Source organism: Chlorocebus sabaeus, chromosome 2, assembly GCF_047675955.1.
Source record: "Chlorocebus sabaeus isolate Y175 chromosome 2, mChlSab1.0.hap1, whole genome shotgun sequence".
Classification (NCBI taxonomy): Eukaryota; Metazoa; Chordata; class Mammalia; order Primates; family Cercopithecidae; genus Chlorocebus; species Chlorocebus sabaeus.
In genome coordinates this window covers 4,966,005-4,980,724 of record NC_132905.1, presented here as the reverse complement: position 1 = coordinate 4,980,724, position 14,720 = coordinate 4,966,005, and the positions used below count along the sequence as shown (strand labels likewise).

The window sequence follows — 14,720 nt, the reverse complement described above, 5'->3', positions numbered from 1 at the left end:
ACATCCTAGTAATCTCGCCACGCAGAGATAATCACCGTGAGCATCCAGGAGTGTGCCCTTCCAGGCTTTTCTTTGCAGTATGCATATGCAAATGTCCACCCCCAACAAACGGGCGGCCATGAGGATTTTCCTGCCACTCTTTCATTGTGTCTTTCTTGGATTGTCTTTCTCCTTTGCTCAGAACCCTTCAGGCTGCCCATTGCATACAAGCTAAAAAGCAAATTCTCTAACCCCTGTCCTCTTTCTGCCATCATTTTCCCTGTGATCTCCTTCTCTCCTGCTCGCCCTCCGCCCTCACCGCATTCTCTAATCCACATTCTAATCCCAGATCCCTGATGCATTTATACTCCACACCTCAACTGTCAACATTCTCCCTCTAGACCGTCAGTCCTTTTTTCCCCTTTCTGTTTCTTTTTTGAAACCGAGTTTCACTCTGTCGCCCAGGCTAGAGTGCAGTGGCACAATCTCGGCTCACTGTAATCTCTGCCTCAGGGGTTCAAGCGATTTGCCTGCTCAGCCTCCTGAGTAGCTGGGGTTACAGGCATGGGCCACCATGCCCAGCATTTTTTTTTTTTTTTTTTGGTATTTTTAGTAGAGACGGGGTTTTGCCATGTTGCCCAGGCTGGTCTCGAACTCCTGGCCTCAAGCAATCCTCTTGCCTTGGCCTCCCAAAGTGCTGGGATTACAGGTATGAGCTACTGCACATAGCCTGTCAGTAATTTCTCCAAAACCTGGACATTCTTTAAGGGGCAATCCAAATTCCCAACTCTCCCCTGTAGCTGCTCAGACCCTCAGTGGCTGGAGATGACCTCTTCTCTTCTGGCTCCCTCTTCCGCCTCTATCAATGGTCTTCCGGGACCATGTGTCCAGAGCTAACATTATGGGGCACGTGCTGTGTGCCAGGCTTTCCCTAATTGCTTTCTGGTGTGCGTCGTTTCAGGCGATCCCACAAAGTACTGCCCACGATGTGGATGGTATTATTATCCTATTTTTCTCATGAGGAAATGGAGACACAGAGAGCTTAGATAACCTCCCCAAGGACCCAGATTTGAACCAGCCAGTCTCCTTCCATAGCCTGTGTGCTAACTAGTGGCTTGTCTTGGTGCACCCCAGCCTGTCCTGGGCACGCTCGTGGCCTGGTGTTTTCTAGATTTTTCTTGCAGTGTCTGAGATTCTGCATTTCTGACACGGCCAGGTCATGGTGCTGGCGTGGCTCCGAGAGCAGGCTTGGAGGAGTGGGGCTTTCCTTTCTAGCGTCCCTCCTTGCTCATGGATCACTCAGGGTCCTGAGACAGAAGCCTGACTCAAGGTAGTCTGAACAAAAGAAGGTCTGCCTGCCTGTGTAATGGGGCCTCCAAGCCTTATCATCAGCCCTGGCCCAAACTTGGTGCTGTGGGAAGGACAGTCTTCCAAAGGAAAATTCGAGTCTGCTCTTGGAGAAAAGGGGAATGCATGCCATCCAGGTGGAGGAGCTGCATGCGGGGCTCTGGGAACCAAGGGACACTGGCTCGTGGTTGTTGTTCCTCCTCAGTATCTCACCAATAAGGAGGAAGTGCTCAACTACATCTGACTGACAGCTGACGAGCCTGAAGCCTCCAGGCATCGTTGGAAAGATGTGGGGAGAGGGGAGAGGATGGGTTGCCTCATTAACAGTTCCCACTTTCCCAAGACTTCAGCTTGACTAATTTGAAAATATTTACCATGTACCTGTTGTGCGCCTGGTGCCCATACCTGGAGGTGGCCGAGAAAACTTTCTTAATCCAGGCTGAGGGTCCCAGACTAGAGCCCAGGAGGCATGGAGATATCACTCCAGGACACCTTGCAAACCCACTAGCAGCTCTTGGGCCAAACACAGTGCATGTAAGACCCTTGTTAGGCCAGTGCTCTAAAACTTTTGGCATTTAGCAGCCACATAATTAGATGTAAAGATTTCTCATAAAAATCTGGATTTCTAACTTTTCTTGAAATATGGGAAGCTTTGAAGACACTGGGCCTGCCTCCTTACATAGCACCAGCCAGCTGGAGATGAGCAGTGGCCACACCTTGTGGGTAAGAGCTGTGCTCCTGGCCGGGCGCGGTGGCTCAAGCCTGTAATCCCAGCACTTTGGGAGGCCGAGACGGGCGGATCACGAGGTCAGGAGATCGAGACCATCCTGGCTAACACGGTGAAACCTCGTCTCTACTAAAAAAAAATACAAAAAACTAGCTGGGCGAGGTGGCGGGCGCCTGTAGTCCCAGCTACTTGGGAGGCTGAAGCAGGAGAATGACGTAAACCCGGGAGGCAGAGCTTGCAGTGAGCTGAGATCCAGCCACTGCACTCCAGCCTGGATGACAGAGTGAGACTCCGTCTCAACAAAACAACAACAACAACAACAAAAAAACAAAAAAAAAAGAGCTATGCTCTCCTCTGCGCTCTGTAGCTCACCTCTCCTTAATGTCTTACCCTCGGCCACCCTCTCTCAGTTATGCTATCTGCCTGGCCCCCATAGGATTTGAGTTCGCAAATTTTGGCCTTGTGGGACTAGACAGCCTCTCCACTCAACAAATCACAACAAGAGCCCATGGATGGGCACAGGACAGGGGCAGGGGCATTACAGAACAGAGAGGAGTCTGAACAAGGACTTGGAGCTCTAACCGAGAGCTCCTGACTGGGTCAAATGAGAAGGAAGCTGTTGAGCTTTTTATATCCACAAACATTTATTGGTTGATCGTGATTTGTTTATCATGGATCCTTTTGTTGGCTCATGACTGTCTTTTGAGTTAATTTCAGCTTCAAGGCCTTTGCACCTGCTAGTCCCTCTACCTCTACCTGCACATTCCTCCTCTTGCTCCTCACATGGCTGGCTCCCCTGTCTCAGAAAAAGAATCAGCACCACGAGGGCATGGAGATCTAGGCATGGACATCTTTGAGGGGAGGTATTACTCTGCCTACCATGCTGTTTATCCAACCACCCACACACCTATGTTTGTAGATATTTATCCATCCATCTGCCTACCCACCCACCCATCCACTTACATATCTACCTCTCTACCTCTCTGTCTATCTTCGGTCTATCTATCATCTAACCCTTGTGTTCTCTCCTCAAGAAGGAAGCCTAGTACTTGATTCATTTTCCCACTTTCAGTTGTTTTAATGTTCTACAGAAAATGAAATACTGTAGCAGAGGTTGCTCTATAGTCCTTAGCTCACAGAGAATGATAAAGTTCTCTTCTAAGTAAAACATTACCTTAAATATTATATAACAATACATAGAAAAGAAAAATTTAAAAGATGATTATGTTGTTTTATGTATTTGGCACAAATCGAATCAATCTGTGTTTTCATACTTTGCAAATCACCAATAATATATAATATTGTTTGGTGTCTTTGAAGTACATATAAAAGTATCATAGTTATTTATCATTCTTCAGCTTGATTTTTAAGGTCAACATGGTGTTTCTGAAGATCTCATCGTGTCAGGACATACTGATTAAATTTATTCATTCTGATTGCTACAGAGTGTCTCATCCATGAGTGAGAGTTTGCCCTTCATTCATATGCTTCCTAATATTTGTTGTTATCAAATTTTTAAAGTGATGAATAGAATTTATAAGATTCTATATATATCCTAGATTCATATGTATTATTTGCCTGTTATATATACTGCAAATATGTTTCCAAGCCTATTACTTGTCTTTTTAAGCCCATTTATTTATATGTACCCACATAATTGCCCATCTCTTGTCTTTTCATTTGTTTCTGCATGTCAGATCTTCCTTCTGGGATTATTTTCTTCTACCTAAATCATGTTCTTTAGAATTTCCTTTATTAGGGAAGAAAATTCTCTTAGTTTTTATTACTCTGTAAATTTATTTATTTCATCATTGATGTTGAAAAATATGTCTGCTGGGTACACAATTCCAGGTTGACAGTTATTTTCTCAGCACATCAAAGCTATCATTGCACTATCCGTCAGCTTCCATTTTGTGGTAAAGAAGGCAGTTCTTAGGCTACTCATCTGTCTTTTGAAAGTCTTTATCTCAAGCTAACTTTAAGATCTTCTTTTATCCTTTGGTGTTCCATAGTTTTACTTTGATATATATAGATGTATGTTGCTTTTTATTTGCTCCATTAGGAATCCACAGGGCTATTTTGATTTGTGGATTGGTGTCTCTCTATAAAAAATTCTTAGCCATCATTCTTCAGATATTGCCTCTGTCCTGTTCCTGCTCCTTCCTTTCTGAAATACTGATATAGTATATATTAGGCCTTTTCTATCTTTCATGTCTCTTAATACTTTTAATAACCTTGTTTCTCTGTGCTATAATCTGGATACTTTGTTCAAATCTGTCTTTAAAATTTTACCAGTTTTTTAATCTACTGAGTTATTTTTTGTAAAGCTTTATTAAAGTATAATTAAATTTTAATTAATTGCACATATTTAAAACATACAATTAAATAAATTTTGACATATGTATATACCTGTGAAACAATATAACCAGGATCATGAGCGTATCTGTCAAGTCCAAAAGTTTCCTCCTGTCTCTTTGTAATTCCTCCTTTCTGCCCATCCTGAAGTCCTTCCATCCCCAGGTAACCACTGATGTGCTTTCTGTCACATAGGGATAGTTTGCTTTTTCTAGAATTTTGTAGAAACAGAATCATACAATATATGCTCTCTCTTTTTTTTTTTTTTTTTTTTTTTTGGCCTGGCTTTATTCAGTTAGCATTACTATTTTGCGGTTCATCCATGTTGTGTTTATCGATAACACATTCCTTTTTATTGCTAACTAGTATGCAACTGAGTGAGTATGTCACAATTTGTATATAAGTGCACCTGTTGATAGACATTTGGTTTGTTTCAGTTTGGGGCTATTACAAATAAAATGACTACAATTATTTGTCTGCAAGCCTTTGGATGGACATATGCTTTAAATTGTCTTGGGAAAATATCTAGAGGTGAAAAGCCTGGACCATATGGTAGATGTATTATTAACTTTTTAAGAAGCTGCCAAATTGTTTTCCAAAGTGGTTGTATCATTTTACATCTCCACTATCAGTGTATGAGAGTTCCATTTCTCTACATTATTGCCAACACTTGGTGTGGTAATTCTTTTTAGTTTTAGTCATTTGAATAGTTGTGTAGTGGTATCTCTTTATAGTTTGAATTTGCATTTCCCTAACAAGTGATGATATCCAGCGTCTTTTTTTATGTGCTTATTTAGTGTTTGTGTATCTTCTTTGGCCAAGTGTCTCTTCAAATCTTTTGCTCATCAAAAATGGGTTGTTTTCTTATTGAGTTTTGAGAATTTTTTTATATTTTCTGATTATAAGTTCCTTATCAGAAATGTGATTTGTAAATATTTTCTTTCAGTCTGTGGCTTATCTTTCTTTTCTTTTAGTAGCATCTTTTAAAAAGCAACTGTCTTTCACTTTGATGAAATTTAATGTACCTTTTTTTGTTGATTATGTTTTTAGTGTCATAGCTTAGAAAAGTGTGCCTTAACAGAGCTTCAAAGCTTTTCTTCTAATTTTTTCTCTAAAGTTTTATACCTTTAAGTTTTATATTTAGGTTTATAATACATTTCCACTTAATGTTTACATATGGTGTGATGTATGGATCAAAGTTCTTATTTTGCCTGTGGATATCTTATCTGGTTGTTCCAGCATCATTTGTTGATCTATTTGTCTATTTCAATGCAAATACCACGCCGACTTGATTACGGCTCTTGACTCTAAGACCTACTATAAAGCTAAGGTATGCCAAAGAGTGTGGTATTTGCATCAAAATGGATACACAGATCAGTAGAGCAAAATAGAGGATATAGAAATAGACTATGCTGTGGTCAATTGATTTTTCATACAGGCTCAAAGGAAATTCAGTGGAAAAAGTATAGTCTTTTCAACAAATGGTTTCAGACCTGGAAAATTTCTTCATCAATAAGTTGAGGTGTCATCAGGCTTACCTCATCTGTCTCTCTTCTTTCATGGATCACTGCCCTTATTGCTCAATGTCCAATGCCCTGAACACTATTCTTTTGTATCTTTATTCAGTTTTTTACTTGGGATGGTAAAGTTGGTTACTTTTGTAAAGTCTTGGTCAGAAGTCCCCGGCCTATTGCAGTGCCTCTTAGTTGATCTCCCCTACTTTTATTGGTCTGCTAAATTTTAAATTTAATTATTTATGTGAATTTTTTTCCAAAAAGTTTTATTTATTTTTCTAATTTGCTTGATCACTTTTATAGTCTCTTGCCCTTGACTCTGATTTTCAACCTTTTTTTTTTTTTTTTTTTTTTTTTTAAAAAAAAACACATCTAATGTTTTGCATCTGTCAATGACAACATATGAAGTCTTGGCACATCTGACTCTGTTTTATATATTTGCTGTCACATATGTTAACTTATTTCCTTGTTTGTGTTAAAATTTTTGACAGTTAGTTGATATTTTTGGAACTTTGAGATGTGGGTTGAAGGTGGATTCCTCCAATAAATATTTGTTTTGCTTCCCCTAGGTGCCTGGGGGTGCTCGTTTGTCTGTTGTTATGTTCCCTGGGCAGGTGGTGGGGGTACTGAGTATTTAATTCTAATTCATCCACATATTGAGAGTATGCCTTTCAGAGGTCTCAGCTTTATGCAGGAAGGGACGTTGGGTCTTCCACTTGCCTCTCACTGAAGAACATTCTGGGCTTTGAGTCCTGCACTCTCAACTGCACCAGAGCATGAAAATGGGAAGGTCATCCTCACCTGGTTTGGCAGACTCCTTGAAGTGAAAGCAGTCTCACTTTTCCAGGGTGCAGCTCTCACTTGGTTTTGCCTTTGAACTATTTCTTACCTTTTAATCAGAACATAAATAAATTTAAATATCAGTTTAAAAAATTTTTACATTTTATGCTGCATTTTTAATTATTTTCAGTATAAGGATAAGTTTGGTGGTAATCAGTCAGAGTACTGAGTCCACTGTGCTGTTGGAAATGGAGTTCTTATTTTTTAACCTTGATAATCATGGTTTTTTCATTAAGAATTTATACATTTTGATGTAGTCAAATGGGGCTGTCTTTTCCTTTATGGTTATTACTTTTTGATATATCTAAGAAACATTTCTTTAGTCTCAATTTCCTACTTTCAAAAATATGCAGATATGTTCTCTTATATTTTCTTCTTATGTGAATTCATATATAGAGAAATATTTATTTCTATTTTTGTTTATAAAGACAACTATGGACCATGGGTTAAATATGGTTTTTAACTTACTTTAACCATGAGCAGCACATTATTTATACATATATATATTTAATCAACAGGGTCTCAGTATGTTGCCCAGGCTGCAGGGCCGTGGCTGTTCACAGGTGTGATCATAGCACACCACAGTCTCACACTCCTGGCCTCAGTGGTCTTCCTGCCTCAGCTTCTGGAGTAGCTGGGAGTACAGGCACGCACCACCACACCTGGCTTGGTTTGTCTATTTTTAAAAGCTTATCCATATAAAAACAGAAGAAGAATATGTGGCACAGATTGTCTGTGGCATACAAAGCCTAAAATATTTATTAGCTGGACCTTTCCATAGAAATCAAGCAGACCCCTCCATTAATGCACTTTTGGCCACTTACATGTTAAATTTTAACTTCTTGTTTATACTTGAAGTTTTTTTCAGGGCCTTTCATTCTGCTTTCATTCATCTCTATGTTTTTTGCCAACTACAAATACCACACTGTAATGAAAACGGTTGTTTTCATTAACAAAACTACATGAGTTAAAGGAGAGGGATTAGAAAATACAGGATCCACTTTCAGAGTGGAAATGGAAAAACGCAGAAAATTCATACTCAGAAGACTAATTGCCCTGACATTAAACTAGAGGCATAGAGATCCGGAGCGCTCACAAAATACCTCCCCGCCTTGCCCAAAGCAAGCGCAGGACCATGGAATTGGATTTTATTGATTAATTTGTAGCTGTGTACCGTGCTGTATGAAGCATGAAACACTCAGAGACTTGCTCCTAGGAAGCTTCCAACAAATGGAACAATGAATTGTGAAGCCCCAAGTGAACGGAAATGAGCAAGGAGAAGATTGCGGGTTGTATGGGAGAAGGGCACCCTGTAAAACCCTAAAATATACATTAGTCATTGAAGGCGAGAGTGGAGAAGAAAAAATCCTGGGGTTTGAGAATGCAATTCTATTAGTAGCTAGTGCTTTTCCTTATGGAGCGGATGTTTATCTGTCTAAGCCATGTGTCTATTCACTTTAGTCATCACACAATTTACTTATTCAATGAGATAGCACTCTCAGTAATGAGAACACAATCTCTGCAGTGAGGTAAAAACAAAGGCCTACAGATGTGGCCCTGAGTCCACATGGCCTCTGCTGCATGTGGCCCCCACCACACGTGGCTGAGACTCTTCGTCATGTTGGCCACAGCCCCAGAGCTTTGACAGCAGTCCCAGGTCCTGCTTAGCAGGATACAGCGGCTCTGCCATCCACACCTCCACTGCACTTCTCTTTGCTTTGTTCTCTGTGGGGTCAAGAGAGGAAAGTGAGGGAAATAGCATGTCAGATCTCATAGTTTCACCCCAGGAAGGAATGTGTGTGTCGTGGGCTGCGTACACCTGCCAGACCCAGTCCTTGGGTCTACTGTCCCTCCCTGAAGGAGCCTGATGAAGGTGTCAGCAGGGTGAGGAGCACGTCACCCTCACAGCCGGGTGTGGAGGTGCAGCCTGGCGAAAGTCTCCTGGATGGGGCCCCAACAGCACCAGCCACACCTTGAGGGGCCTTGCATGGCTGGTGACGGAGATGAGCTTGCAAAACCTTCCTAAGCCAGGATGCTGCTTCTGCAGGAGGGGCTGCACACAGAACGTTCTGGGAGAGCCAGGAAAGACAGAAACCTGCCCTGCCCATGACTAAACTAAACAGTCCTTTGAAGACATTGCCAAGGTCCACTTGGGCTCTTCTCGAAGACAAAAAGGTTGAAATTCCACCTTGATGAAGTGTGAATTCAGAGGCTGGGCCTTTCCTAGCTCTCTCCTCATTATTTTGCTTGAGTAGAAAGATCCCGGTTTCCTAATTTTCTAGAAGTAAAACCTCCCTGCAGTTCGAACTGTGCCGTTCTGAACACCTGCAAGTGTGTGGCAGCCACCCACTGACTCGTGCAAAGGTGACCCAGCAGCAGGTAGCAGAATTCTCTCCATGTGCCGCCCCTTCCTTCCTCCTTTTGTCTCTGCACTTTGAAATCTCTCTCCACCCAGGCCCTGCAGGATTTGGTTCAGGGGTTTGTCGGTCCCCACCCTGGCTCAGATAGCTCTTTCAGGAACCTGTGGTCTTGACAACTGCAACAAAGAACAAACCAGCCACCACCGCCTCCCAAACCCCACAACCGCCCCCCGGGAATGACAGCTCCTGCCCCAGGCAGGGGAGGCAATCATGCCCAGATGAGGGGAGCTTCTCCCAAACACAGAGGCCAGAAAAGATGAACAAAATGTCACTTTCTCATTGTTGCTGCCAGGAAAAACCAGCGCCCAAGAGGATACTGCATTCTGCAGATCTTATTTAAAATTCTGTGAGCAGCCCTGGTGATTACGGGACTGCGGCTGGATCTTGGCAGTGGCTCAGATAAATGAGAAAGGAAAATAGCCAGTTCTGAGGAGCACTGTGGGGTAGAAATATTGTAAACTGAGGCTCATAAAGGGAAGGGATTACTTGTGGCTTGACCAGGCAGTTAGAAGCAGTGCAAAGATCTTCTAAAAGAGCTTAAGGCATATTACAGGCCTGGCTTTTCGTCTCATTCTTGCTCCTGTATAATGGGGGTGCTAGACTAGATTGATGGCCTGTTTGTGGTTGCACATTCCTATTAGTAAAATAATTTATAGCCTGCACTCTATTAAATGTGTATTTGTTCATTTACAAATTATACATATATTCTACTCTATGACATGAAACAATAGAAATAAGAAATGACATGAAACAATAGAAATAAGAAAGACTAGATGAAAATAAGTGTAAATAGAAGCTCTAGTATTTTTCTTTCTCTACTGTCATCATGCCTTCCCTCTGAGATGTGAATACTTTGTTTTGAAGATAAATAAATCAGATGATTCAGTAGGTCTCCTCCAGATGGAAGGTCTACGAAGAATACTATCACGGTGGTCACTAGCCACATGTGGCTATTCAAATTCATTAAAGTGAAATACAATTTAAAACTCAGTTTCTCAGACACGCTAACTACATTTCAAATGCACAATAGCTACATGGGCCTAATGGCTACTGTATTTGTCAATACAGATTACAGAACATTTCCATCATTGAAGAATAATCTGTTGGACAGTCTGTGAACCAAGTAGTCAAGACCACATAGCTTAAAACCTAATTGCAGCAACTATCCTTGACTAAGCCCTTGCTATGAGTTAGCATCCTGGGAAGCATTTTGTGACGACCTCATTTAGTTCCTACAACAACCTCTGAAGCTAGGCGCATTGTCCTGGAGAGGTGGGGGATGAAGTATGGAGGGATCGGGAGTTGCTCAGAGCTGACCAGCTAGTTAGAGGTTGAGCCCCATGTTCTCCTGGGCACCCCGCAGGGACTTTCCAGATTTTTCCAGGCATGTGCTCTCCAGGCTGGTTGCTGCAAGTGTGCTTCTCTCTTCTACAGGTACAAAAGGAATTTCTTGCAGAGCTGTGTTCAGCTGAGAGCCAGTAGACTTCGCACACCAACCTGGGTGCGAAGAAGAAGCCGCCACCCTCCCCCACTCGAGGGAGTGAAGCCATGCAGGACACCTGGACAGGCCTCTTCAGAAATAGCAGGTAATGCTCTCTTTGGAGGTGCATCCAGACTGGGCACTCGAAGGCACCCACCCAAGGCATAGACACTGGGGATTCGGGATGGGCAGGAGTCAGCCCCAAGTGCCGCAAGGGTCAGGCCCAAAAGGGAGAGTAACAGAGGCGTGACGTCTATGAGACAATCAAAGCGACCCTAAAATAGTGGGGAGGGCATGCGGTAGAAGACGGAGAATTCAATATTGAGAAGTCATCAACATCCTTGAGTACTGGCCACCTGTGCCAAGCTCTGAACCAGGTGCAGCTTCCCTCTGGGACCCAGGAGAACATGAATCACAGCTCTTGGTGCCTCTACTTTCACCATCTCTAAAAAGAAAGCTTGTTTAGTTCTCTCTGCAGGGCTATTGTAAAGCTAAAGTGGGTCTGTGGATGGGCTTGAGAGCCCATGTGAAGTAGAAGGATGAGTAGTTCTGTGAAACTGCAGGGTACATTGCTTACATGTGGAGTGGTGAGAGGCACGCTCTTCACCATGCTCGGAAATAAATAAAGGGCGAACCAAGTGGGGCTGCTTCCTGGAAAAAATGGCTATTTTAAGCTGCAATCACTGGGCAACCGGGGCAAATGGCTCAGCTTCTCTGGACCTCAATTTCCTCTCTCTTTCTCCCCTCTCCCCAGCATTAAGGAGCTCAGCCTTAGCCTTGCTTGATTGTTGATTGGGAAAAATGAATACCCTGTGGGAAAGACTGCAGGGTCCCATCTGGCCAGCAGTGCCTGAATTACCATCCTTCTGTGGTTCATTGTTGTCTGTTTGGCTCAAGGGCTAACCCTTGGCTTTTTCTCATGCTTCAGGTCTTTGGCCCTAGGGGATCCTTTGCTGGGGCAACTCCGCCTCCACCTTTGTGTAGCTCCAGTGCCCCCTACAGACAGATGGCACTTGAGTGCTCTCCCCACACCTCTGCTTCCCAACCCCCAAAGGCCTCCAGGGTAGGCAAGGACAAGGACTAGTTTTGCTTCCCAGGGAGAATTTAAATCCAGGCAGGAATTCATCTTACAGTTGGGGCCAGTTGTTGAAGAGGAAACGTTGTTTTTGTTAAGGAATGTCAAGGGTCAAGTCCCATGTGGGAGAGGCTGGGATGCAGGGGGGTGGGTAGGTGGAAATTCCATCAGGGAACTGGCTCTGAGCTCTCTTCCTCATCTGTGGCTCTCATCCGCACCTCCATCTCCCTCCTCTGTATCCAGCGGAATTGCCCACTGGTCTGTGCTTGATACTGCCACGCCCCATGGAGGGCATCTCAGGGCTAAATGCTGGTCTGTACCACCAGGACAAGAGGGTGTTCTCCCCCATGCAAAGGCCAGGGGACCATGCAACTCTCTGCTTTATCATTGGGCCTTCTTGTGACAGCCACAGGGGCCATTGATGTCACCTCTGTGCTCTCCAGGTGCCCTGTGGATGCCCCTCCTCTCTCCTTAAGAGTTTTCCAATGTATAACCCACAGCCGGGAATCCAGGGCCAGCCCAACCCCCTCTGAAGTGCCAACTCAGGGCACCTGGGAATTGTGCACAGAATTGTGTGTGTGTGGGTGACTTCCAGAGGTGTGGGAACTCCAAGTGCAAAGTGAGCTCCCGGGGGTCATGGTACTTGCTGGTTGACTCCTCGTTCCCTGTTCCCATGGACTCTTCCCTCACTTTTGCCCCCATCAGCTCCAGTTCTCGAATTTTCCTTTATGGAGTAGAGCTTGGATGGAACCCCTGCTGAGATGCTGGCAGACAGCTGGTAGCCCCTCTACCTAGGAGGTTCTGATGGTCATTGGTGGAATCCAACAGAATCAGGCAGAGCTCTGCCAGTTGCCCCCATGGAGGAGCTTACCACCAGCTCTCTTCCCAGCACCTTAAGGATAGCCAAATGGAGCTGCTTCTGGAACTCCCCGTCAGCCTCCCTGCTTAGCTTCCCAGGCATTGGACTAGGCACTGTGACAGGGAGGGGAACAAAGGCGACCCCTGCTCTCGATAAATGTGGTACAGGACAAAGACAGACAGACTGACCCACTGACCACCCCTTAGCTCAAATGCCACTGGGAATGACATTGGCAGATCAGTTTGCTTCCCCGAGACATCTCCTGTCTGTCTGTCTAGGATGTCGATGGTCTGTCAGTGTGAGATTCAAGGTGCAGCAACGCCTTGCAGACTCCAGCACAGATGGCCAAGTATCATCATACGCTCAGCATTATAAACACAGGTGCACGACAGTTAGCACATGCTGAGTGCCCAGGAGTGTGCACGTGGGTAATGAGTGTTTTCTTGTTGTTCAGCAGAGGACGAGGTCATCTCATTAGTGTTGGGCGGGGGTGGGGGGGAACACAAAAAGGAGGCTCTTTCTGGAAAGATGGTGGTTCTTTTGGAAATCTGGATGTAGGGAGAACAGACAGAGGCTTTCTGGACTGGGGATTGAGTGGATAAAGGCTCAGGGTCAGGAAGAGGGAACATGGGAAGGTCAGATAGAGTGTAGGTGGGCTGGGCACATGCTGGGCCGCCCAAAGACGTGGGACCGCCATTGATGGCAGTGTCTCCAGTTGGGTGTCACCTGTATCAGTTTCCTAAGGTAGTTGTAAGAAATTGCCATAAACGTGGTGGCTTTGAACAATGAAACTGGATTCTCTCCCAGTTTTGGAGGCCAAGAGGCTCATGCTCCCTCTGGACTTTCTAGGGGATGATCCTTCCTGGCCTCTTTTGGCTTCTGGGGCCTCCAACTATTTCCTTGGTTTGTGGCCTGAGCTACATCTTGTGGCCTCTGCCTACATCTTCATGTGGACTTCTCCCTGTGTCACTGTGGGTCATATCTTCTTCTGTCTTTCTCTTATAAGGACACTTGTCATTGGATTTAGGGGCCTCACTAAACATGGGCTTATCTCATTTCGAGACCCTTAATTTGATTACTGCTTCTGAGACCCTTTTCTAACTCAGGTCATAACCATCCACAGGTTCCATGGACTGGGATCTGAGGGCCATTATTCAACCATCCTTACAGGTTTTATCCTATCTCTGAACCAACAGAAGTGACCTTAAAATGTGTTTGTAAACAAAAAAGGCAGGGACACACATGGATACTCAGTGCACAAGAATGCACATAATCTGGGCTCTCATTGTTTGTAAACCATTTTTGCAGGAAAGTTCTATTGTAAACCTAATACAATTCAAACAGAATTGCCCCAGCCATTGCCAGCAGGACATGCTCCACACTTGGGGGAACAGTTGTCCAAGTGACCACGGGTAGCCTCCATGCTGATAGCTATGGGGCCCACTGGCTTCCCTTCAGGAAAAAAGCCCAGTGGCTGGTGGGATGGGGCTTGACGGGGCTGCCATGTATGTGGATGGTGTTTGTTGGAGCTGAAATCTGGCTGTGGCCTGACTTGTCCAGCTCACACGCTGGCCCTGAGCATGAGACTGTGTCAGCTGCAGCAGGGACACCTGCTCCTCTCTCCCCCTCCACAGGGGACACAGTTCCCAACATGCTCCATGGAAGCGGGCGCCCCTGCCTCATCTGCAGCTTACCCTGCATGCTCATGGTGACCCTGGGGGCCTCGGTGTGAGCGGAAAGCCCAGAATGAAAAGCCCTTTCACCCTTTCTTCCTTTCAGTGTCAGGGAAGGGTCCTGCACACTCACCCCATGGACTAATGGAGGAATCCCAGAGATCCTGAGCTCCCTCTATGCGGGAGAAATCCCACTTCCATACACATCCTGTTTCAACATCAGCATTGCATTGCTTTCTTCACACTTAAATCCCAAGAGCAAACTGGGGGCACCAATGAATGGTGAATAAAACCAAATCCAAGGAAAAAAAAAATTCAGAAACAAAACCTAAATGTAGATCTAAGAAACAAGTGACTTTCCATAGCTCAGATTCCTGCTGGGAACACAGCTCTACCACCCCATCCCCTTATATAGGTAATAAGGCCCCAGGAATAGCCTGGAATGGTGATA

The 14,720-nt window shown here is 44.5% G+C and overlaps 1 protein-coding gene across 1 annotated transcript in view; it reads left to right on the top strand.

Moving 5' to 3' along the window:
* ZNF831 (zinc finger protein 831) overlaps positions 1-14,720 on the top strand; it is a 120,018-nt gene that overhangs the window by 49,493 nt on the left and 55,805 nt on the right. The window contains exon 4 of the mRNA XM_008012577.3: positions 10,617-10,768. Within this exon, the coding sequence (XP_008010768.3) occupies positions 10,617-10,768 (152 nt within the window). The remainder of the gene's footprint in view (positions 1-10,616; positions 10,769-14,720) is intronic.